Here is a 27,312-nt window from a genome sequence, read left to right as displayed (position 1 = left end):
TGTCTATAGATGTGTATAGTGTAATAGATGTGTCTATAGATATGAATTGTGTAATTGATGTGTCTATAGATGTGTACAGTGTCTATAGATGTGTCTATAGATGTGTATAGTGTAATAGATGTTTCTATAGATGTGTATAGTGTAATAGATGTTTCTATAGATGTGTATAGTGTAATAGATGTGTCTATAGATGTGTATAGTGGAATTGATGTGTCTATAGATGTGTATTGTGTAATTGATGTGTGTATAGTGTAATAGATGTGTCTATAGATGTGTATAGTGTAATAGATGTTTCTATAGATGTGTATAGTGTAATAGATGTGTCTATAGATGTGTATAGTGGAATAGATGTGTCTATAGATGTGTATAGTGGAATTGATGTGTCTATAGATGTGTATTGTGTAATTGATGTGTGTATAGTGTAATAGATGTGTCTATAGATGTGTATAGTGTAATAGATGTGTCTATAGATGTGTATAGTGTAATTGATGTGTCTATAGATGTGTATAGTGTAATAGATGTGTCTATAGATGTGTACAGTGTCTATAGATGTGTCTATAGATGTGTATAGTGTAATTGATGTGTCTATAGATGTGTATAGTGTAATAGATGTGTCTATAGATGTGTATAGTGTAATAGATGTGTCTATAGATGTGTATAGTGTAATAGATGTGTCTATAGATGTGTATAGTGTAATAGATGTGTCTATAGATGTGTATAGTGTAATAGATGTGTCTATAGATGTGTATAGTGTAATAGATGTGTCTATAGATGTGTATAGTGTAATAGATGTGTCTATAGATGTGTATTGTGTAATAGATGTGTCTATAGATGTGTATAGTGTAATTGATGTGTCTATAGATGTGTATAGTGTAATAGATGTGTCTATAGATGTGTATAGTGTAATTGATGTGTCTATAGATGTGTATAGTGTAATAGATGTGTCTATAGATGTGTATAGTGTAATAGATGTGTCTATAGATGTGTACAGTGTCTATAGATGTGTCTATAGATGTGTACAGTGTAATAGATGTGTCTATAGATGTGTATAGTGTAATAGATGTTTCTATAGATGTGTATAGTGTAATAGATGTGTCTATAGATGTGTATAGTGTAATAGATGTGTCTATAGATGTGTATAGTGTAATTGATGTGTCTATAGATGTGTATAGTGTAATAGATGTTTCTATAGATGTGTATAGTGTAATAGATGTTTCTATAGATGTGTATAGTGTAATAGATGTGTCTATAGATGTGTATAGTGTAATAGATGTGTCTATAGATGTGTATAGTGTAATAGATGTGTCTATAGATGTGTACAGTGTCTATAGATGTGTCTATAGATGTGTATAGTGTAATAGATGTGTCTATAGATGTGTATAGTGTAATAGATGTGTCTATAGATGTGTATAGTGTAATAGATGTGTCTATAGATGTGTACAGTGTCTATAGATGTGTCTATAGATGTGTATAGTGTAATAGATGTGTCTATAGATGTGTATAGTGTAATAGATGTTTCTATAGATGTGTATATTGTAATAGATGTGTCTATAGATGTGTATAGTGTAATAGATGTGTCTATAGATGTGTATAGTGTAATTGATGTGTCTATAGATGTGTATAGTGTAATAGATGTTTCTATAGATGTGTATAGTGTAATAGATGTTTCTATAGATGTGTATAGTGTAATAGATGTGTCTATAGATGTGTATAGTGTAATAGATGTGTCTATAGATGTGTACAGTGTCTATAGATGTGTCTATAGATGTGTATAGTGTAATAGATGTGTCTATAGATGTGTATAGTGTAATAGATGTTTCTATAGATGTGTATAGTGTAATAGATGTGTCTATAGATGTGTATAGTGTAATAGATGTGTCTATAGATGTGTATAGTGTAATTGATGTGTCTATAGATGTGTATAGTGTAATAGATGTGTCTATAGATGTGTATTGTGTAATTGATGTGTCTATAGATGTGTATAGTGTAATTGTTTATTGATGTGTTCATGCAAGGCTTATCTGTGAAAGAGACTGTGGTCTCAGCATGAATCTTAAATAAAGCTTGAATAAAATAAAGAAATACTTTGTGAGTGTGGGTAATTGTTAATGTGAACAACCATCAAATTAGAAGTAGTATTTTGAAAGGGATTGTAAAAAAAAGTAGGGTGCACATTAATGTTATAAATGTGTTGTTCTATTCATTGTTATCACAGCAATTCAGGCAATTTATCAATATGGATTTAATGCACACACGCAGGCACGCAGTGACTACCACAGACACACAACCACACAGACACACAACCACAGACACACACACACAGATACACAACCACACACACACACAGACACACAACCACACACAGACACACACACACAGACACACACACAGACACACAACCACAGATACACAACCACACACACACAGACACACAACCACAGATACACACACACAGATACACAACCACACAACCACACACACACACACAGACACACAACCACAGACACACAACCACAGATACAAAACAACAGATATACAACCACACACACACACACACACACACACACACACACACACACACACACACACACACACACACACACACAGAGACACAACCACAGATACACAACCACACACACACACAGATACACACACACAGATACACACACACAGATACACAACCACAGATACACAACCACACACACACACACACACACAGATACACAACCACACACACAACAACAGATACACAACAACAGAGACACAACCACAGATACACAACCACACACACAGAGACACAACCACACAAACACACAGACACACAGACACTCACACCATGTTCTGTTCTGACTAAACTTGTGACTAAACGCAACACACACTTCTCCCTGCAGCTGAACGCCGACTCATCCGCTGCTGAGAAATCGATAGAGGGAAAAATCAAATTGCTTGTGTGTGTGAGTGTGTGTGTGAGCGTGAGTGTGTGTGTATGAGTGAGTGAGTGAGTGAGTGTGTGTGTGTGTGTGTGCATGAGTGTTTGTGTGAGTGTGTAGGAACTTTACTGAGTCATACAACTATCTTTGAAGGTGAATTTCTCTGACATTGTTGTGATAAACAAAAATGTATTTTCAGGACTTCCAGCCGTCGCTCAGCACTCAGTGTTTCCTATTCAATAGAATCTCCGCACATTCAGAACCCTCAGATTCAGAATTGTTTCCTTTGTTCAGAAATGTATTGTTCCATCCATTCTCATACTGGAACACTAGAACATGACAATGCTTCAAATTGAACACTCATTTGTTCTAAGAACACCCTTAGGTCCATTATGCATGCCATGCATAATCTCTCCTCTCCTCTCCTCTCCTCGACCTCTCCTCTCCTCTCCTCGACCTCTCCTCTCCTCTCCTCTCCTCTCCTCTCCTCTCCTCTCCTCTTCTCTCCTCCCCCCCCCCCTCCTCATCCAAAGCTGCCTGTCTGTCATTCAAACCCGTAAGAGATTCTATTCTCACCTTCCAGGTAGTCACTCCAGACAGTCACTCCACTCCAAACAGCCACTCCACTCCAAACAGCCACTCCACTTCAGAAAACCACTCCACTCCAGACAGCCAACCCACTCCAGCCACTCCACTCCAAACAGCCACTCCACTCCAGACAGCCACTCCACTCCAGAAAACCACTCCACTCCAAACAGCCACTCCACTCCAGAAAACCACTCCACTCCAGACAGCCACTCCACTCCAGAAAACCACTCCACTCCAGAAAACCACTCCACTCCAGACAGCCACTCCACTCCAGAAAACCACTCCACTCCAAACAGCCAACCCACTCCAGACAGCCACTCCAAACAGCCAACCCACTCCAGAGAGAAACCAGCCCCCTGTTTCTAGCTGACGGTCATAAACCACCTGCCCTGCCTACCAGGTTATAATCAGACCTCATTACGGACCAACCACCTGCCCTGCCTACCAGCCTACCAGGCTATTTTATTTATTTATTTAATTTTATTTCACCTTTATTTAACCAGGTAGGCAAGTTGAGAACAAATTCTTATTTACAATTGCGACCTGGCCAAGATAAAGCAAAGCAGTTTGACACATACAACAACACAGATCTACACATGGAGTAAAACAAACATACAGTCAATAATACAGTAGAAAAATAAGTCGTATATACAATGTGAGCAAATGAGGTGAGATAAGGGAGGTAAAGGCAAAAAGGCCATGGTGGTGAAATAAATACAATATAGCAAGTAAAACACTGAAATGGTAGATTTGCAGTGGAAGAAAGTGCAAAATAGAAATAATGGGGTGCAAAGGAGCAAAATAAATAAATAAATAAATACAGTAGGGGAAGAGGTAGTTGTTTGGGCTAAATTATAGATGGGCTATGTAAAGGTCTGTGAGCTGTGAGCTGCTCTGACAGCTGGTGCTTAAAGCTAGTGAGGGAGATAAGTGTTTCCAGTTTCAGAGATTTTTGAAGTTCGTTCCAGTCATTGGCAGCAGAGAACTGGAAGGAGAGACGGCCAAAGGAGGAATTGGCTTTGGGGGTGACCAGAGAGATATACCTGCTGGAGCGCGTGCTACGAGTGGGTGCTGCTATGGTGACCAGTGAGCTGAGATAAGGCGGGGCTTTACCTAGCAGAGACTTGTAGATGACCTGTAGCCAGTGGGTTTGGCGATGAGTATGAAGCGAGGGCCAGCCAACGAGAGCGTATAGGTCGCAGTGGTGGGTAGCTATAATCAGACTTCATTATTGACCAACCACCTGCTTAAACTCTTCAATTCTCCTCTAGAGCCTCTAAAAGTGTTGCTACGAGTCTCTGTGGGGCGTGAAGCGATGGCGTAACCATGGTAACGTCATACTTACGACGGGACCTTGGGCACCCTGTGGTCCTTCGCCTCCCTTCAAACCAGCTGGACCCTGGAAGGAGAGAACGAGAGAGGAAGGGAGAGTTAGACTTTTAACCATGTGTGTATGGAAGACAGAAAGAAAGTGTGTTGCTGGACATATGCATACATGAGTGTGTGTGTGTGTGTGTGTGAGTGTGTGTGTGTGTGTGTGTGTGTGTGTGTGTGTGTGTGTGTGTGTGTGTGTGTGTGTGTGTGTGTGTGTGTGTGTGTGCGTGTGAGTATTTGAGTGTGTGTGTGTGTGTGTGTTTGTGTGTGTGCGTGTGAGTATTTGAGTGTGTGTGTGTGTGTGTGTGTGTGTGTGTGTGTGTGTGTGTGTGTGTGTGTGCGTGCGAGTATTTGAGTGTGTGTGTGTGTGTGTGTATATTTGAGTGTGTGTGTGTGTGTATATTTGAGTGTGTGTGTGTGTGTTTGTGTGTGTGTGCGTGTGAGTATTTGAGTGTGTGTGTGTGTGTGTGTGTGTGTGTGTGAGTGTGTGTGTGTGTTTGTGTGTGTGTGAGGGTGTGAGTGTGTGTGTGTGTGTGTGTGTGTGTGTGTGTGTGTGTGTGTGTGTGTGTGTGTGTGTGTGTGTGTGTGTGTGTGTGTGTGTGTGTGTGTGTGTACTAATCTTTACTCTGCCACAGTCTAACACGGTGTATTATAATCCTGGAAGAACCCTCTCAACTGGGCACCAAAATTGGAAATAAAAGCCAATTTGACATTTGCTCAGTGTTTTTGCTGAGTAAAATGTACGAGTCTGCTGTTAATGATAATGCAGAGGATTTTCCCAAGGTTGCTGTTGACGCATATCCCACGGTAGTTACTGGTTCCAAATATTGGGGAATATGCCAGAGCCAAGGATGATGTTAAAGAGTTTTAGTATAGCCAATTGGAATTTATTGTCTGTATATTTTATCATTTCATTGAGGATATCATCAACACCACAGGCCTTTTTGGGTTGGAGGGTTTGTATTTTGTCCTGTAGTTCATTCAAGGTAATTGGAGAATCCAGTGGATTCTGGTAGTCTTTAATAGTTGATTCTAAGATTTGTATTTGATCATGTATGTTTTTGCTGTTTGTTCTTTGTTATAGAGCCAAAATGTTTGGAGAAGTGCTTTACCCGTACATCTCCGTTTTGAATAGATAATTCTTTGTGTTGTTGTTCGTTTAGTGTTTTCCAATTTTCCCGGAAGTGGGTTGAGTCTATGGATTCTTCAATCACATTGAGCTGATGTCTGACGTGCTGTTCCTTCTTTCTCCGTAGTGTATTTCTGTATTGTTTTAGTGATTCACCATAGTGAAGGCGTAGACTCAGGTTTTCTGGGTCTCTATGTTTTTGGTTGGACAGGTTTCTTAATTTCTGTCTTAGATTTTTACATTCTTCCTCAAACCATTTGTCATTGTTGTTAATTTTCTTAGGTTTTCTGCTTGAATTTTTTTTATTTGATAAGAAAGCTGAAAGGTCAAATATACTGTTTAGGTTTTAGGTTTTCTACCGCCAAGTTTACAACTTTTTGTCCAGGAAGTTGTCTAAAAGGGATTGATTGTTTTTGGTAGGTTTCCAAACTACATTCCTTCCATCTACAGCATTTCTTAATGTTACTCAGTTCCTTTGGTTTTGATGCCTCATGATTGAGTATTGCTCTGTTCAAATAGACTGTGATTTTGCTGTTCTCTCTCTCTGACTAAACACCCTCTCTCTCTCTCTCTCTCTCTTTAAACACCTACTCTCTCTCTCTCTCTCTCTAAACACCTACTCTCTCTTTTTCTCTCTCTCTCTCTCTCTCTCTCTCTCTCTCTAAACACCTACTCTCTCTCTCTCTCTCTCTCTAAAACACCTACTCTCTCTTCTCTCTCTCTCTCTCTCTCTCTCTAAACACCTACTCTCTCTCTCTCTCTCTCTAAACACCTACTCTCTCTTTCTCTCTCTCTCTCTCTCTCTCTCTCTCTAAACACCTACTCTCTCTTTCTCTCTCTCTCTCTCTCTCTCTCTCTCTCTCTAAACACCTACTCTCTCTTTCTCTCTCTCTCTCTCTCTCTCTCTCTCTCTCTAAACACCTACTCTCTCTTTCTCTCTCTCTCTCACTGCTGTAGCCCAGAGACCATAAACACCTACTCTCTCTCTCTCTCTCTCTAAACACCTACTCTCTCTTTTTCTCTCTCTCTCTCTCTCTCTCTCTCTCTCTAAACACCTACTCTCTCTCTCTCTCTCTCTCTAAACACCTACTCTCTCTTTCTCTCTCTCTCTCTCTCTCTCTAAACACCTACTCTCTCTCTCTCTCTCTCTAAACACCTACTCTCTCTTTCTCTCTCTCTCTCTCTCTCTCTCTCTCTAAACACCTACTCTCTCTTTCTCTCTCTCTCTCTCTCTCTCTCTCTCTCTAAAACACCTACTCTCTCTTTCTCTCTCTCTCTCTCTCTCTCTCTCTCTCTCTAAACACCTACTCTCTCTTTCTCTCTCTCTCTCACTGCTGTAGCCCAGAGACCATAGTGATAACTGTTACGCCTCCTATATCTCCAATGAGGAGCAGTGTGTGTGTGTGTGTGTGTGTGTTGTGTGTGTGTGTGTTGTGTGTGTGTGTGTGTGGTGTGTGTGTTGTGTGTGTTGTGTGTGTGTGTGTGTTGAGTGTGTGTGTTGTGTGTGTAATAGCTGTTTGGAGCTGGGTGTATCTGTAGATGGGAGCTCTGTCTTACGTTAGCCCCAGGAAGACCTCTCTGTCCTGGGAAGCCCCTGAGCCCGGCTGGGCCAACCTTTCCAGATGTACCCATAGGACCTGGGTCACCCTGGAGGAGAGATAGAAGAAAAAGGTGAGACAGAATACAAGGTCATATCATGAAATACATAGTCTGTCAATTGCTGTAGGTGCATATTAACCAAAAAGATCATGAACTAATGTTCCTGTCTGTATGTATTATACTGTATCTGCATTGGTATTAGTAACAACAGACACTTGATCTTGACAAGCAACACGGAATGACTGTAAAGTCTGAATACGTCTGTAAAGTGACTCTGGGTAGGAGAGTCTGTTAAATGACTCAAATGGAAAAGAAATCAAGTACAGAATAATAGACCAGTGACTGTTAATTGGAGTGGCACCACTTTTCTATCTCTCTCTCTCACGTCACCAAACCACTCCAGTCTCTCTCTCTCTGTTATATTCCTGAGCCAAGATAATCCTGAGCCAAGATATTCCTGAGCCAAGATAATCCTGAGCCAAGATAATCCTGAGCCAAGATAATCCTGAGCCAAGATAATCCTGAGCCAAGATATTCCTGAGCCAAGATATTCCTGAGCCAAGATAATCCTGAGCCAAGATAATCCTGAGCCAAGATATTCCTGAGCCAAGATATTCCTGAGCCAAGATAATCCTGAGCCAAGATAATCCTGAGCCAAGATATTCCTGAGCCAAGATAATCCTGAGCCAAGATAATCCTGAGCCAAGATAATCCTGAGCCAAGATATTCCTGAGCCAAGATATTCCTGAGCCAAGATAATCCTGAGCCAAGATATTCCTGAGCCAAGATAATCCTGAGCCAAGATAATCCTGAGACAAGATATTCCTGAGCCAAGATATTCCTGAGCCAAGATAATCCTGAGCCAAGATAATCCTGAGCCAAGATAATCCTGAGCCAAGATATTCCTGAGCCAAGATATTCCTGAGCCAAGATAATCCTGAGCCAAGATAATCCTGAGCCAAGATAATCCTGAGCCAAGATAATCAAGTTAAGAGGACGCCACTTTACCGTTCCTTTCTTTGTTTGCTCTCATCTTAAATCATAGAGGTTAGGTTTACTGTACTGAGTGCTGCAGTAGTCAAGCAATCTTCATCTCTTCTCTTCTCTTCTCTCATCCTAAGAGTCTGTGCCACCTACTCCATATTCACACTTTGAATGTCAATCTAATAATCATCGTCTTCAAGTACATTATAGAAGCCATTTGAAAAGAGGTTCTTGGAAAATAACCTGTTGCTTTTTTTCTTCTTCCAAGAGATGGATTCTCAATATTTAGTCAATTGTGGGGGGGTCATCTGTCAGATACCTGTAAGTGCTATTAGGTTTCCATGACAACAGTAAATGTTGTTGATTGTTCTTCTTCTGGCATTTCAATAGACAAACAAAGCCCATTTACCCACGAATGGTATGTTCTTGCCCTGGTCTTACGCTTTGGCCGGGGTGAGACCATTGTCGAGTCATAGGGGAGTTTTGTTTTACCTTTCCTCCTTCTTTCCCAGCAGATCCAGGTAAACCTTGCTCTCCGGGGGGTCCAGGGGAGCCAGGGTGTCCTCTCTCTCCGATGCCGCCGGTCTCTCCCGTTGGTCCCTGTCAGACAGACAAAAAAACAGCGGTTTGGTCAAAACCCGCAGAGATTGTTAAAAAGACGGGACAATCTCGAAGTATGTAAAGGAATCGTAGAATTCAACGAACTGGAATTATGTCAGACGCCATAAAATGCATTTCATTTTTTTTTACAATCATTGTCCAACAAGTGTTTAAAGGCCTTGATAGTTTAATTCTAACATTAGATTATTCAAATATGTCATATAAATCTCTTTTTTTGTTTTGTTTTATAGTGTTATTATTAAATGTTCCAAGCCTAATGTTTTTCCAAGATTTAGAAAATAAATCAACATTCATAAATCAAACATCCCTTAGATCTAGCACAGCATATATCTCAATAGTTTAATCATATATTGCAGAACAATGATTCAAATATATATATATTTTTTGTATAATTTACCAGACGCTTTTATATAAAGCGACTTATGTGTGTGCATATATTTTGTACGTGTGGGTTGTCCCAGGAATCGAACCCACTATCTTGGCATTTGCAAGCAACAATCTCTACTAACTGAGCTACAGAAGACCCCCGTTTCGTGTTTATGCTTATTAGCGACCATGTTTGAACCTTACCTGAGGTCCAACAACACCTCCAGGCCCAGGTGGGCCAGTCTTTCCCTGGAAACCTGTCTCTCCTCTCTGCCCAGGGTGACCAGGCAGTCCGTCTTTACCCGGGGGCCCCTGAGGGAGATGAGATGGACAGGTTCAATTAGTAGGGACAACATGGTTGAAGTAGAATGATAACCATGTACTATTGTACTTGTACCATGAACAATTTTAAAGTAGAGGGGAGGGTACTTATGTTAAGATCATTAGGTCCTGGGAAGGGTACTTACGTTAGGGCCCTTAGGTCCTGGGAAGGGTACTTACATTAGGGCCCTTAGGTCCTGGGAAGGGTACTTACGTTAGGGCCCTTAGGTCCTGGGAAGGGTACTTACATTAGGGCCCTTAGGTCCTGGGAAGGGTACTTACAATAGAGTCCTTAGGTCTTGGGAAGGGTACTTACATTAGGGCCCTTAGGTCCTGGGAAGCCGGCTGGCCCCTGGGGTCCTTGGGGTCCCTGAGATATAAGAAGAAGAAGATTAATTTTAGAGAAGCATAACCCTCATCACACGTGACCCCCATTGGGCTCTTTCACAAACAAACCAAAAACATCTCAGTGATTTGTATCTCATAAGGAAGTTGGTCAAAGACAATGCCCTTTTATTATAAGGATTGAGTGGAAAAAAACAGACTAGAACTCACTCTCTCTCCTGGTCCACCTGGAGGACCGTCATTACCTGATGTTCCCTGTGGAGGCAGCAGATAGAGAAAGACAGTCAGATACAGAGACAGTCAGATACAGAGACAGTCTGTGTAGGTTAGTCATGAACACACTACAGACAGAGACAGTCAGATACAGAGACAGTCTGATACAGAGACAGTCAGATACAGAGACAGTCAGATACAGAGACAGTCTGTGTAGGCTAGTCATGAACACACTACAGACAGAGACAGTCAGATACAGAGACCGTATGATACAGAGACAGTCAGATACAGAGACAGTCTGTGTAGGTTAGTCATGAACACACTACAGACAGAGACAGTCTGATACAGATACAGTTAGATACAGAGACAGTTAGATACAGAGACAGTCAGATACAGAGACAGTCAGATACAGAGACAGTCAGATACAGAGACAGTCTGTGTAGGTTAGTCATGAACACACTACAGACAGAGACAGTCAGATACAGAGACAGTCAGATACAGAGACAGTTAGATACAGAGACAGTCTGATACAGAGACAGTCTGATACAGAGACAGTCTGTGTAGGTTAGTCATGAACACACTACAGACAGAGACAGTCAGATACAGAGACAGTCATATACAGAGACAGTCAGATACAGAGACAGTCAGATACAGAGACAGTCTGCGTAGGTTAGTCATGAACACACTACAGACAGAGACAGTCTGATACAGAGACAGTCAGATACAGAGACAGTTAGATACAGAGACAGTCAGATACAGAGACAGTCAGATACAGAGACAGTCTGCGTAGGTTAGTCATGAACACACTACAGACAGAGACAGTCAGATACAGAGACAGTCATATACAGAGACAGTCAGATACAGAGACAGTCTGTGTAGGTTAGTCATGAACACACTACAGACAGAGACAGTCAGATACAGAGACAGTCATATACAGAGACAGTCAGATACAGAGACAGTCAGATACAGAGACAGTCAGATACAGAGACAGTCTGTGTAGGTTAGTCATGAACACACTACAGACAGAGACAGTCAGATACAGAGACAGTCAGATACAGAGACAGTCAGATACAGAGACAGTCTGATACAGAGACAGTCAGATACAGAGACAGTCTGTGTAGGTTAGTCATGAACACACTACAGACAGAGACAGTCAGATACAGAGACAGTCAGATACAGAGACAGTCAGATACAGAGACAGTCTGATACAGAGACAGTCAGATACAGAGACAGTCTGTGTAGGTTAGTCATGGACACACTACAGACAGAGACAGTGAGAGGTCAGAGTCATTGATACTGTACTGTATTATGTATAGTGACAACAGGTGATATGGAAAATACATTCTGTGTGTAATATAAAAAGAGATAATAATAATGGCAATAAAACATATATAATAATAATACAACATTTAAATAACAATAATAATACAAATTATAAAAAAATATAATACAAATAATAATAATAATAATAGCAAATAAAAACAATATTTAAATAAAAAAAATCATAATGATCATAATTATAACAATAATTATAATACATTTAATTTGTATAGCCCTTTTCATTACAGAGTCATCTCAAAGCTCTACGTAACAGGGAAAAATACAATAAAAAACGATACACTTAGAATCAGGTAAAATAGCAGTACTGGGCTAGGTTCTAAAATACAACTTACATTGGGACTAGGACTATGAGAAGGACAGTCTGTAGAAGTGGGTTTTATTAAGGCCAGTTTTGTATATAGATCTTTTTTAAATAGATGATTAAAATATGATACTTGAGTTAGAGACGGATATAAACTGACCTTAGCACCTGGCTTTCCAGTTGGTCCCCTGGCACCTCTTCCACCACGGGGACCCTAGATACAGGAACACAGAGAAGACCGATCATCTAACAACTCAGAGAAAGTGTTGTGTTAGAGAGAAAATAGACTGTGGATCGACTGATAGATGAGTTATCAGGTAACTACCGTTGGGCCACGTTGTCCCCTGGGTCCGGATTTACCAGCGATACCCTGCAAAACACACACAACCGCACAAGCATTTTTTATTCATGAGACCGAGGGTTCAAAACACAAACATTATAATGTTATTCTGTCGTAGAAAGAACACTGCATCATTCTATAGTTAAATATATTGACAGAAAACCTTTGCAAACAGTAATTATAGATTCATCTATTCACACAGATGAAGTTTAGACCTCCAAGAAAGTCTTAAAGTCATTCAAACATTCTACAGCTCAGAGAAGACAAGACTCCTCCGCTGCTCTGTGGGGTTAGAGTCTGAGTCAGAGCTACACCTTTCAGAGAAATAAATGATCAAATCAGAGCAAGAGGTAAGCAGATACCCACATTACTCAGAGGCACTTGACAGCCTGACCAGCCTGTCAACTCTGGTGATATTGGCTCCTGAGGTGTCTAGGGTGTTTGTGTCCCAAATGGCACCCTATTCTCTATGTAGTGCACTAATATAGCGTAGCACACTCAAATGTAGTGCCCTACATAGGGAATATGGTGCTATTTGGGACGCAAATAGGTGTCCACTCTTCACACTTCACTGTCTGTTTGAGAGGCAAGGAGCTCGTTTCAGCAATTCTCTTTCCCTCTCTTATTTCCTCCAATGCCTCTCTCTCCTCCATCCCTCCACCCCACACTCCACCCCTCCCCTACCCCACCTCACCCTCTACCCCTCCCCTACCCCACCTCACCCTCTACCCCTACCCTACCCCACCTCACCCTCTACCCCTCCCCTACCCTACCCCACCTCACCCTCTACCCCTTCCCTACCCCACCTCACCCTCTACCCCTCCCCTACCCCACCCTCCAACCCTCCCCTACCCCACCTCACACCACCGTCCACCCCTCCACTTCCCCACCTCACCCTCTACCCCTCCCGTTCCCCACCTCACCCTCCACCCCTCCACTTCCCCACCTCACCCTCCACCCCTCCCCTCCCCCACCTCACCCTCTACCCCTCCCCTTGCTCACCTCACCCTCCACCCCTCCCCTTGCCCACCTCACCCTCCACCCCTCACCTTCCCCACCTCACCCTCCACCCCTCCACTTCCCCAATACCATTGCCCTTCCCCACCTCACCCTCCACCCCTCCCCTTGCCCACCTCACCCTCCACACCTCCCCTTCCCAACCTCACCCTCCACACCTCCCCTTCCCCACCTCACCCTCCATTTTGACTGTAGTTCTTGACTCTACTGTCCTACTTTACTTTGACAGTAGTTCTTCTTGTCTCTACTTGGAGTTTAAGGACTATAGCTTCACAAGAGTTCTTCAGACAGATTCAGAAGGTGAATAGAGATATAGTAACTCTCCAGATTCATACTGGTGTCATCGAGGGCGAAGAGAGATATAGATTGTCCAGATTCAGACTGGTGTCATCGAGGGCGAATTGTGATACTCCAGAGTGCCAGAGAAGTCTTTGAAGGGCCTCTATAGTGGCTCAGCGGTCTAAGACACTGAGTGGCTCAGCGGTCTAAGACACTGAGTGGCTCAGCGGTCTAAGACACTGAGTGGCTCAGCGGTCTAAGACACTGAGTGACTCAGCGGTCTAAGACACTGAGTGGCTCAGCGGTCTAAGACACTGAGTGGCTCAGCGGTCTAAGACACTGAGTGACTCAGCGGTCTAAGACACTGAGTGGCTCAGCGGTCTAAGACACTGAGTGGCTCAGCGGTCTAAGACACTGAGTGGCTCAGCGGTCTAAGACACTGAGTGGCTCAGCGGTCTAAGACACTGAGTGGCTCAGCGGTCTAAGACACTGAGTGGCTCAGCGGTCTAAGACACTGAGTGGCTCAGCGGTCTAAGACACTGAGTGGCTCAGCGGTCTAAGACACTGAGTGGCTCAGCGGTCTAAGACACTGAGTGGCTCAGCGGACTAAGACACTGAGTGGCTCAGCGGTCTAAGACACTGCATCACAGTGTTGCGGTGTCACTGCAGCTTGGGGTTTGATCCCAACTGGCCGTGACCGGGAGTCCCATAGGGCGGTGCACAATTGGCCCAGCGTCGTCTGGGTTAGGAAAGGGTTTGGTCAGTCGGGGGGGGGGGGCTTTACTTGGCTCATCGCCCTCTAACGACTCCTTGTGGGGTGGGTTCGGTTGTCAGTTGAATGGTGTTTTCCTCTGACACATTGGTCGCGGCTGGCTTCCAGGTTTAGCCGGCGGGTGTTAAGAAGCGAGTCTTGGCAGGTCATGTTTCGGAGGAGGCATGACTTGACCTTTGCCTCTCCCGAGCTCATTGGGGAGTTGCAGTGATGAGACAAGATTGTAATCATGAAAAAAAGGGGGGATAATAATAATAATTGAAAAGAAGGTATTAAGTAACGGAGCGATGTAAAGAGCCTCACCCTTCCACCTTTTTCTCCGTTGGAGCCGGGGAATCCAGGGAAGCCATTGGAGCCCTGTGAACGGACAGAGAGATTGTTAGAGAGTTGAAGACCTCTCCCCATCTTTACAACCATTGAATCTATATGTTTTGACCATGACAGTTTATAATCTAAGGTAACAACAAGTAATGTAGTCTCTTCAACTTGTTCAACAGCCACACTATTCATTACCAGATTCAGCAGAGGTCTAGAGTTTAGGGAATATGTTGTACCAAATATAATGCTCTTAGTTTCAGAGATGTTCAGTTTATTGGCCACTCAAGCCAAAACTGACTCCAACTCTTTGTTAAGGGTTTCAGTGACTTCATTAGCTATGCTTGCGGATGTATATATGGTTGAATCATCAGCATACATGGACACACATGCTTTGTTTAATGCCAGTGGCAGGCCATTGGTAAAAAATAGAAAAGAGTAGAGAGCCTAGAGAGCTGCCCTGCGGTACACCACACTTTACATGTTTGTCATTAGAGAAGCTTACATTAAAGAAAACCCTCTGAGTTCTATTAGATAGATAGCTCTGAATCTAAAATATGGCAGAGGTTGAAAATCCATTACGAATATGTTTTCTCAACAACAGGTTCTGGCCAATAATATCAAAGGCTGTACAATCTTCTTAATAATATCAATGTCTTTCAACCAATCGTCAGTCATTTGTGTCAGTGCAGTACATGTTGAGTGCCCTTCTCTATAAACATGCTGAAAGTCTGTTGTTAATTTGTTTACAGAGAAATAGCATTTTATTTGGTCAAACACAATTTTGTTAAGAGCTGGCAACAAGCTGATAGGTCTGCTGTTAGAACCAGTAAAGGCCACTTTACCACTCTTGAGTAGCGGAATTACTTTGGCTTCCCTCCAGGCCCGAGGACAAAGACTTTCCTCCAGGCTCAGATTAAAGACATGACAGATAGGAGTGGCTATAGAGTCAGCTACCATCCTCAGTAGCTTTCCATCTGAGTTGTCAATGCCAGGAGGTTTGTCATTATTGATGAACAATATAAAGGGACACATGGGAATCATGATTAAAGGGCTTTGCTCTTCAAGGCTCAACACATGAGACGTTATCTTGTTAGCACCCAGAGAAAAACAACATGAGGGTTGTCACTAGTTATCACAGCCACAAAGTCAAAGTAAAAAAATGCAGGTTTTGGTCTTAATGTAAGGTTAGCAGTGTGGTTAAGGTTAGGGTTAGGCATAAGGTTAACAGTGTGGTTAAGGTTAGGGTTAGGCATAAGGTTACCAGTGTGGTTAAGGTTAGGGTTAGGCATAAGGTTAGCAGTGTGGTTAAGGTTAGGGTTAGGCATAAGGTTAACAGTGTGGTTAAGGTTAGGGTTAGGCATAAGGTTAGCAGTGTAGTTAAGGTTAGGGTTAGGCATAAGGTTAGCAGTGTGGTTAAGGTTAGGGTTAGGCATAAGGTTAGCAGTGTGGTTAAGGTTAGGGTTAGGCATAAGGTTAACAGTGTGGTTAAGGTTAGGGTTAGGCATAAGGTTAGCAGTGTGGTTAAGGTTAGGGTTAGGCATAAGGTTAGCAGTGTGGTTAAGGTTAGGGTTAGGCATAAGGTTAGCAGTGTGGTTAAGGTTAGGGTTAGGCATAAGGTTAGCAGTGTGGTTAAGGTTAGGGATAGGCATAAGGTTAGCAGTGTAGTTAATGTTAGGGTTAGGCATAAGGTTAACAGTGTGGTTAATGTTAGGGTTAGGCATAAGGTTAGCAGTGTGGTTAAGGTTAGGGTTAGGCATAAGGTTAGCAGTGTGGTTAAGGTTAGGGTTAGGCATAAGGTTAGCAGTGTGGTTAAGGTTAGGGTTAGGCATAAGGTTAACAGTGTGGGTTAAGGTTAGGGTTAGGCATAAGGTTAGCAGTGTAGTTAATGTTAGGGTTAGGCATAAGGTTAACAGTGTGGTTAAGGTTAGGGTTAGGCATAAGGTTAGCAGTGTAGTTAAGGTTAGGGTTAGGCATAAGGTTAGCAGTGTGGTTAAGGTTAGGGTTAGGCATAAGGTTAACAGTGTGGTTAATGTTAGGGTTAGGCATAAGGTTAACAGTGTGGGTTAAGGTTAGGGTTAGGCATAAGGTTAGCAGTGTGGTTAAGGTTAGGGTTAGGCATAAGGTTAGCAGTGTAGTTAAGGTTAGGGTTAGGCATAAGGTTAGCAGTGTGGTTAAGGTTAGGGTTAGGCATAAGGTTAGCAGTGTAGTTAAGGTTAGGGTTAGGCATAAGGTTAGCAGTGTGGTTAAGGTTAGGGTTAGGCATAAGGTTAGCAGTGTGGTTAAGGTTAGGGTTAGGCATAAGGTTACCAGTGTGGTTAAGGTTAGGGTTATGCATAAGGTTAGCAGTGTAGTTAAGGTTAGGGTTAGGCATAAGGTTAGCAGTGTAGTTAAGGTTAGGGTTAGGCATAAGGTTAGCAGTGTGGTTAAGGTTAGGGTTAGGCATAAGGTTAGCAGTGTGGTTAAGGTTAGGGTTAGGCATAAGGTTAGCAGTGTAGTTAAGGTTAGGGTTAGGCATAAGGTTAGCAGTGTGGTTAAGGTTAGGGTTAGGCATAAGGTTAGCAGTGTGGTTAAGGTTAGGGTTAGGCATAAAGTTAACAGTGTGGTTAAGGTTAGGGTTAGGCATAAGGTTAACAGTGTGGTTAATGTTAGGGTTAGGCATAAAGTTAACAGTGTGGTTAAGGTTAGGGTTAGGCATAAAGTTAACAGTGTGGTTAAGGTTAGGGTTAGGCATAAGGTTAACAATGTGGTTAAGGTTAGGGTTAGATTTAAAAACAGATTTTTTTAAGAAGAGACATTTTAGAAACAGGCAGGGTTTAGCCATAATTATGACTTGGTGACTGTGGTATCTAGTGACAATCCAACATAAACGAGATATACTGGGAGGGCAAAGCAAATAGACAACGGAGGGGAAAACTCTCCTGTTGGCTACACATCAGACATTTAGCTGCCTACTACTGATGGCAATGCCAGTCAAACAGATGCCCAAGTTAAAGGCTCAATGTGGCATGACAATCACCATGTTGGATACATTATTATTTAAAAAAATATATATATTTAACCCTTTGTTGTCTCAGTCAACTTACCACCAGGTAAGTTGACTGAGACAACATTCTCAGTTACAGCAACCTCCGTGGGGAATAGTTACAGGGGAGAGGAGGGGAGGTGGGGGAGAGGAATGAGCCAAAGAAGGAATCCAGAGGAGCTTACCAATGTAGCTTCCCTTCAAGAAGCGTTGAAAATACAGACAAAGTAAGAAACAACCTTAATAAGAGTTTATGTGCTTCATAGCACCACATAGCAAAGTGTCTACTTGAAATGGTATGTGTGCGCTCTCTCATACAGAACGTCCATCTGTCTGCCAGTGTATGTGTAGACTATACCTATTCCATCAGACAGCATGAAAAACAGTGGAACGCGGAGAGAGACAGTGAGAAGGATCTCTGTGGATTAACTGTTTTCTTTACTGGTAAACTGAATGATTAGGAGTGAAGAGGAGAGGAGAGGAGGAGAGGAGGAGAGGAGGAGGAGAGCACTGTAATATCACTGTAACAGCACTGTAATATCACTGTAATATCACTGTAATATTACCGTAATATCACTGTAATATCAATGTAATACCACTGTAATACCACTGTAATACCACTGTAATATCACTGTAATACCACTGTAACATCACTGTAATATCACTGTAATATCACTGTAACAGCACTGTAACATCACTGTAATATCACTGTAATATTACTGTAAAATCACTGTAACATCACTGTAACAGCACTGTAATATCACTGTAACAGCACTGTAACAGCACTGTAATATTACTGTAATATCACTGTAATATCACTGTAACAGCACTGTAACAGCACTGTAATATCACTGTAATATTACTGTAATATCACTGTAACATCACTGTAACATCACTGTAATATCACTGTAATATTACTGTAATATCACTGTAACAGCAATGTAATATCACTGTAATATCACTGTAACATCACTGTAATACCACTGTAATATCACTGTAACAGCAATGTAATATCACTGTAATATTACTGTAATATCACTGTAATACCACTGTAATATCACTGTAATAGCAATGTAATATCACTGTAATATTACTGTAATATCACTGTAACAGCAATGTAATATCACTGTAATATCACTGTAATACCACTGTAATACCACTGTAATACCACTGTAACATCACTTTAACATCACTGTAACAGCACTGTAACAGCACTGTAATATCACTCTAATATTACTGTAATATCACTGTAACAGCACTGTAACAGCACTGTAATATCACTGTAATATTACTGTAATATCACTGTAACATCACTGTAACAGCACTGTAATATCACTGTAATATTACTGTAATATCACTGTAACAGCAATGTAATATCACTGTAATATTACTGTAATATCACTGTAATACCACTGTAATATCACTGTAATAGCAATGTAATATCACTGTAATATTACTGTAATATCACAGTAACATCACTGTAACAGCACTGTAATATCACTGTAATATTACTGTAATATCACTGTAACAGCACTGTAACATCACTGTAATAGCAATGTAATATCACTGTAATACCACTGTAAAACCACTGTAATATCACTGTAATATCACTGTAATACCACTGTAATACCACTGTAATAGCAATGTAATATCACTGTAATATCACTGTAATACCACTGTAAAACCACTGTAATATCACTGTAATATCACTGTAATACCACTGTAATACCACTGTAATATCACTGTAATATCACTGTAATACCACTGTAATACCACTGTAATACCACTGTAATACCACTGTAATATCATGCTGTAATATCATGCTGTAATACCACTGTAATACCACTGTAATACCACTGTAATATCATGCTGTGATACGTACACATAAAAGTGATCATAAAGGCCCAGTGCAGTCAAAAACATGATTTTCCTGTGTTTTATATATATTTCAGTAACATATAGAGATAGGTGGTAGAGTCAGTAACACAGAGAGATATACGAACACACAGATACCATAATCAGTTTTGTGCTGTTTATCCCATACCTTAGGTCCTTGTCTTCCTGGGTAGCCGGGTAATCCGGGGACACCAAGTTGACCCTAAACAACATAAAATAGGGTTACAATAGCAGACTGGCTTGTAAAAACTCATCAAGATAGTGACGATAGTGATATAGAGGTATAAGTACCTTCTCTCCAGCAGACCCGATGGGGCCTGCCTCTCCGTTGGGGCCGGATCGACCTTTGGGGCCCTCAGGTCCGTCTTCACCTCTGGCTCCTAGGACACCGAGCTCTCCCTTGTCTCCCTTGATGCCCATGTCTCCTTTGAAACCTGGGAAACCGTCCTCTCCCTGAAACACAGAGGAAGAAAACAATCTTCAATAACGGGCAAGATCAGTTCAAAGGGTCCTCTGAATCACTTTAAATTGTAAAAAAAAAGGATCACATCATACATAAATACCTGTATTAAATATACTGTACATCTTTTCTGTGTTGATTTCACATGAGCATCAAGGCATAAATTGCTTCCACTGTAAACTTGAATGATAGATGTGGACATCTAGTGGTAATATGATGAAATTGCAGTCACTGAATATAGAGATATACTGCCATCTGGTGGTTAGACCTCAGAATGCAGTTTGCCCGTTTTTTACATAGAGACTCTTGTCACAGGATTTCCCAAACTTGGTCTTCAGGACCCCAAGGGGGTGCACGTTTTGGTTTTGTTGTCCTAACACTACACAGCTGATTCAAAGCTTGATGATTAGTTGACTATGTGTAGTTTTAAAGGTCCCCAAGGTCCAAGTTCGGGGAAACCCCTCCTCTTCCCATCTTACCTAGGGTCTACTGTAGTCGTCACTTACTGCAACTAAGCAGTGGAGATATCAATATCCTTTTCTACAGCATGTACGTAAGCGTTTGTTAGTTTCTAACTTTGTTATAAGCTTCTTTTTTTTGGCATTATGTTGAAAACAGCAGACCCAAAATAGAAAGGTTGTTTTTTTCGTTTTTTTTAAATAAAGGAAATCTTATCGTAAACACAGCTGGGTTCATCAGCCGTTTCCTGACTCAACAGGAAAATCGACCAATGAGGCAGATAAACAAGCTGAAAAAAAAAAACGTTTAGAAGTTTAGAACAGCCGGCAATAACAACGGCAGCCCATCCAATCTACTTTTAGATCACATTTGCTACTGTTACCTGTAGACTTTGGCGTTACGCTAACGCTAGTTAGCATTTGGCTGGCATTAAAAAAAAAAAACTCTAACTTTAGTCATGCTGCATGCAGAGACATTAAAATGGTATCTACAAGTTCATCTGACTCTAGGTATGTAGCACAAAGCCTTAAATGCCAGAATCCTGTAATATCCCTTTCATGTTTTACACCCCATTACTACTTAACGAGATGAAGCCTTTCAAGCCAATAAGCATTTAAGGTGTTTTTCCACTAGATCTGCCTGCCTGCTAAAAAAAAAAAAGGCATGAACCAAAATGGAATGAATTACAACTACGGTAGATAGTGGAGCTGGAGGAAAAAGTTTCCCTCTTACCACTGACTCAGGGTCAGATATTAGCTCATCCCTCTAATGGCCTGTTATGGATAGGGGGCAGTATTTTCACGGCCGGATAAAAAACGTACCCGATTTAATCTGATTATTACTCCTGCCCAGAAACTAGAATATGCATTTAATTATTAGCTTTGGATAGAAAACACTCCAAAGTTTCTAAAACTGTTTGAATGGTGTCTGTGAGTATAACAGAACTCATTTGGCAGGCAAAAACCTGAGAAGATTCCTTACAGGAAGTGCCGTCTCTGACCATTTCTTCGCCTTCTACACTCTCTTTATTTAAAACTGAGGATGTCTGCTGTAACGTGACACTTCCTACGGCTCCCATAGGCTCTCAGAAGGCGGCAAAAAGCTGAATGATGTCTTTTCAGGCCCTGGCTGAAAAACACTAGCGCATTTGGATGGTGGTTGATCAGAGAACAGAGACTGGAGGCGCGTGCACGAGGCGACACCATGTTTTTATTCTTTCGTCTTTGAACGAAAACAACGACTCCCGGTCGGAATATTATCGCTTTTTTACGAGAAAAATAGCATAAAAATTGATTTTAAACAGCGGTTGACATGCTTCGAAGTACGGTAATGGAATATTTCGAATTTTTTTGTCACGAAACGCGTCGGGCGCGTAACCCTTCGTCACCCTTCGGATAGTGTCTTGAACGCACGAACAAAACGCCGCTATTTGGATATAACTATGGATTATTTTGAACCAAACCAACATTTGTTATTGAAGTAGAAGTCCTGGGAGTGCATTCTGACGAAGAACAGCAAAGGTAATCCAATTTTTCTTATAGTAAATCTGAGTTTGGTGAGGGTCAAACTTGGTGGGTGTCAAAATAGCTAGCCATGATGGCCGGGCTATCTACTCAGAATATTGCAAAATGTGCATTCACCGAAAAGCTATTTTAAAATCGGACACCTCGATTGCATAAAGGAGTTCTGTATCTATAATTCTTAAAATAATTGTTATGTTTTTTGTGAACGTTTATCATGAGTAATTTAGTAAATTCACCGGAAGTGTTCGGTGGGAATGCTAGTTCTGAACGTCACATGCTAATGTAAAAAGCTGTTTTTTGATATAAATATGAACTTGATTGAACAAAACATGCATGTATTGTATAACATAATGTCCTAGGCGTGTCATCTGATGAAGATCATCAAAGGTTAGTGCTGCATTTAGCTGTGTTTTTTTTTTTTGTGACATTATATGCTAGCTTGAAAAATGGGTGTCTGATTATTTCTGGCTGGGTACTCTGCTGACATAATCTAATGTTTTGCTTTCGCTGTAAAGCCTTTTTGAAATCGGACAGTGTGGTTAGATAAAGGAGAGTCTTGTCTTTAAAATGGTGTAAAATAGTCATATGTTTGAAAAATTGAAGTTTTGGGATTTTTGAGGAATTTGTAATTCGCGCCACGCCCATCATTGGATATTGGAGCAGGTGTTCCGCTAGCGGAACGTCTAGATGTAAGAGGTTATCATTATAGTTATATAGACTATAGTTAATCATTATAGTTATATAGACTATAGTTTATCATTATAGTTATATAGACTATAGTTTATCATTATAGTTATATAGACTATAGTTTATTATTGCAGTTTATCATTATAGTTATATAGACTATAGTTTATCATTATAGTTATATAGACTATAGTATATTATTATAGTTATATAGACTATAGTTTATCATTATAGTTATATAGACTATAGTTTATCATTATAGTTTATTATTATAGTTATATAGACTATAGTTTATCATTATAGTTATATAGACTATAGTTTATCATTATAGTTATATAGACTATAGTTTATCATTATAGTTTATTATTATAGTTATATAGACTATAGTTTATCATTATAGTTATATAGACTATAGTTTATCATTATAGTTATATAGACTATAGTTTATCATTATAGTTTATTATTATAGTTATATAGACTATAGTTTATCATTATAGTTATATAGACTATAGTTTATCATTATAGTTTATTATTATAGTTATATAGACTATAGTTTATCATTATAGTCATATAGACTATAGTTTATCATTATAGTTATATAGACTATAGTTTATCATTATAGTTATATAGACTATAGTTTATCATTATAGTTATATAGACTATAGTTTATCATTGCAGTTTATCATTATAGTTATATAGACTATAGTTTATCATTATAGTTATATAGACTATAGTTTATCATTGCAGTTTATCATTATAGTTATATAGACTATAGTTTATCATTGCAGTTTATCATTATAGTTATATAGACTATAGTTTATCATTATAGTTATATAGACTATAGTTTAACATTATAGTTTATCATAATAGTTATATAGACTATAGTTTATCATTATAGTTTATCATTATAGTTATATAGACTATAGTTTATCATTATAGTTATATAGACTATAGTTTATCATTATAGTTATATAGACTATAGTTTATCATTATAGTTATATAGACTATAGTTTATCATTATAGTTATATAGACTATAGTTTATCATTATAGTTTATTATTATAGTTATATAGACTATAGTTTATCATTATAGTTTATTATTATAGTTATATAGACTATAGTTTATCATTATAGTCATATAGACTATAGTTTATCATTATAGTTATATAGACTATAGTTTATCATTATAGTTATATAGACTATAGTTTATCATTATAGTTATATAGACTATAGTTTATCATTGCAGTTTATCATTATAGTTATATAGACTATAGTTTATCATTATAGTTATATAGACTATAGTTTATCATTGCAGTTTATCATTATAGTTATATAGACTATAGTTTATCATTGCAGTTTATCATTATAGTTATATAGACTATAGTTTATCATTATAGTTATATAGACTATAGTTTAACATTATAGTTTATCATAATAGTTATATAGACTATAGTTTATCATTATAGTTTATCATTATAGTTATATAGACTATAGTTTATCATTATAGTTATATAGACTATAGTTTATCATTATAGTTATATAGACTATAGTTTATCATTATAGTTATATAGACTATAGTTTATCATTATAGTTTATTATTATAGTTATATAGACTATAGTTTATCATTATAGTTATATAGACTATAGTTTATCATTATAGTTTATTATTATAGTTATATAGACTATAGTTTATCATTATAGTCATATAGACTATAGTTTATCATTATAGTTATATAGACTATAGTTTATCATTATAGTTATATAGACTGTAGTTTATCATTAAAGTTATATAGACTATAGTTTATCATTATAGTTATATAGACTATAGTTTATCATTATAGTTATATAGACTATAGTTTATTATTATAGTTATATAGACTATAGTTTATCATTATAGTTTATCATTATAGTTATATAGACTATAGTTTATCATTATAGTTATATAGACTATAGTTTATCATTATAGTTATATAGACTATAGTTTATCATTATCGTTATATAGACTATAGTTTATCATTATAGTTTATCATTATAGTTATATAGACTATAGTTTATCATTATAGTTTATCATTATAGTTTATCATTATAGTTATATAGACTATAGTTTATTATTATAGTTTATCATTATAGTTCTATAGACTATAGTTTATTATTATAGTTATATAGACTATAGTTTATCATTATAGTTTATCATTATAGTTATATAGACTATAGTTTATCATTATAGTTTATCATTATAGTTATATAGACTATAGTTCATCATTATAGTTTATCATTATAGTTATATAGACTATAGTTTATCATTATAGTTATATAGACTATAGTTTATCATTATAGTTATATAGACTATAGTTTATCATTATAGTTTATCATTATAGTTATATAGACTATAGTTTATCATTATAGTTTATCATTATAGTTTATCATTATAGTTATATAGACTATAGTTTATCATTATAGTTTATTATTATAGTTATATAGACTATAGTTTATCATTATAGTTATATAGACTATAGTTTATCATTGTAGTTTATCATTATAGTTCTATAGACTATAGTTTATCATTATAGTTATATAGACTATAGTTTATTATTATAGTTATATAGACTATAGTTTATCATTATAGTTATATAGACTATAGTTTATCATTATAGTTATATAGACTATAGTTTATCATTATAGTTATATAGACTATAGTTTATCATTATAGTTATATAGACTATATTTTATCATTATAGTTATATAGACTATAGTTTATCATTATAGTTATATAGACTATAGTTTATCATTATAGTTATATAGACTATAGTTTATCATTATAGTTATATAGACTATAGTTTATCATTATAGTTTATAATTATAGTTATATAGACTATAGTTTATCATTATAGTTATATAGACTATAGTTTATCATTATAGTTTAAGGGGTTTTTCCACTAGATCTGCCTGCCTGCTAAACAAAAAAGGCCTGAACCAAAATGGAATGAATTACAGCTATGGTAGATAGTGGAGCTGGAGGAAAAAGTTTCCCTCTTACCACTGACTCAGGGTCAGGTATTAGCTCATCCCTCTAATAGTTAAGGTTAAGATTTGATGTTGGGACAATCTGATCCTAGATCTGTGGTTAGGAACCACTTTCTACCTCTTAATAACACAAATATGAGGCGGACATATTGTTGTTTGTTTACCTTTTCTCCGCCGCCGCCTTTCAGACCTCTGATGCCCTCGGCACCCTGTAGGAGGAAACAGAAGATGAATACGATGATTCAAGAATATATCATTTACCAATGTAGAGTTGACTACTGCTGTTGCATTGTTGTGGTGGGTGTTTATGTATTTCTTATGAATTCAATCAATCAATACATTCATTAATTAACAAATCAATCAATTCATAAATCATGTAAATATCAATTTAACGGTAAGGTCAAAGGTTGTGACCCTTGAAGGTTGTTACCTTGACACCTCGTGAGCCAGGGTAGCCAATAGAACCCTGAGGACCAGGATGACCCTACGAGAGAAAAAAAAATGAGACAAAAACAGTGTGGTTAGTTGGTGATCGAGATCAGGTAAGGTATGAAAGGTAAGGTATGAATGGTAAGGTATGAATGGTAAGGTATGAATGGTAAGGTATGAATGGTAAGGTATGAATGGTAAGGTATGAATGGTAAGGTATGAATGGTAAGGTATGAATGATAAGGTATGAATGGTAAGGTATGAATGGTAAGGTATGAATGGTAAGGTATGAATGGTAAGGTATGAATGGTAAGGTATGAATGGTAAGGTATGAATGGTAAGGTATGAATGGTAAGGTATGAATGGTAAGGTATCAAAGGAAAGGTATGAATGGTAAGGTATGAATGATAAGGTATGAATGGTAAGGTATGAATGGTAAGGTATCAAAGGTAAGGTATGAATGGTAAGGTATGAATGGTAAGGTATGAATGGTAAGGTATGAATGGTAAGGTATGAATGATAAGGTATGAATGGTAAGGTATGAATGGTAAGGTATGAATGGTAAGGTATGAATGGTAAGGTATGAATGGTAAGGTGTGAATCTAATAAATGAAATCAGACTTACGACGCCTCCTTTCATTCCTGGAGGACCCTCCTTCCCTGGGTGACCCTGGAAGAAACATTGGGGTCAGATAACTGTATGATACGGCATTATTAACATAGTACTAGACTAAAACTATAAACAAACTACTACTGTAGTACAACTACTATACTTCAACTGTATTATACGGCATTATTTACTATATGATATCTACTATACTGGTAATACATACACATATATATATGTGGGGTTAGCTAAGTGTACATACACTGTATTTTCGACTCGCGTCAGGGACAATTTTTGCATTTTTGCTAACCCTAACCCTTTTCCTAACCTTAACCTATTTCACCTAACCCTAATCCTTTTCCTAACCTTAA

At 38.7% G+C, this 27,312-nt stretch overlaps 1 protein-coding gene across 1 annotated transcript in view; it reads right to left on the bottom strand.

The window, feature by feature from the left end:
• The window catches only part of LOC115170192 (collagen alpha-1(XI) chain), a gene marked incomplete in the record, with an annotated part of 195,147 nt that overhangs the window by 54,257 nt on the left and 113,578 nt on the right, over positions 1-27,312 (bottom strand). Inside the window, 14 exon segments of the mRNA XM_029726559.1 lie at positions 4,864-4,917; positions 7,579-7,668; positions 9,097-9,204; positions 9,796-9,903; positions 10,229-10,282; positions 10,468-10,512; positions 12,273-12,326; positions 12,438-12,482; positions 14,824-14,877; positions 19,905-19,958; positions 20,048-20,209; positions 26,070-26,114; positions 26,336-26,389; positions 26,960-27,004. Coding sequence (XP_029582419.1) covers positions 4,864-4,917; positions 7,579-7,668; positions 9,097-9,204; positions 9,796-9,903; positions 10,229-10,282; positions 10,468-10,512; positions 12,273-12,326; positions 12,438-12,482; positions 14,824-14,877; positions 19,905-19,958; positions 20,048-20,209; positions 26,070-26,114; positions 26,336-26,389; positions 26,960-27,004 — 972 coding nt within the window.

Source organism: Salmo trutta, chromosome 31 (genome assembly GCF_901001165.1).
Source record: "Salmo trutta chromosome 31, fSalTru1.1, whole genome shotgun sequence".
In the NCBI taxonomy this organism is placed as follows: domain Eukaryota; kingdom Metazoa; phylum Chordata; class Actinopteri; order Salmoniformes; family Salmonidae; genus Salmo; species Salmo trutta.
Note: the sequence above shows the minus strand (reverse complement) of the source record. Positions and strands in the feature narration are given on the sequence as shown.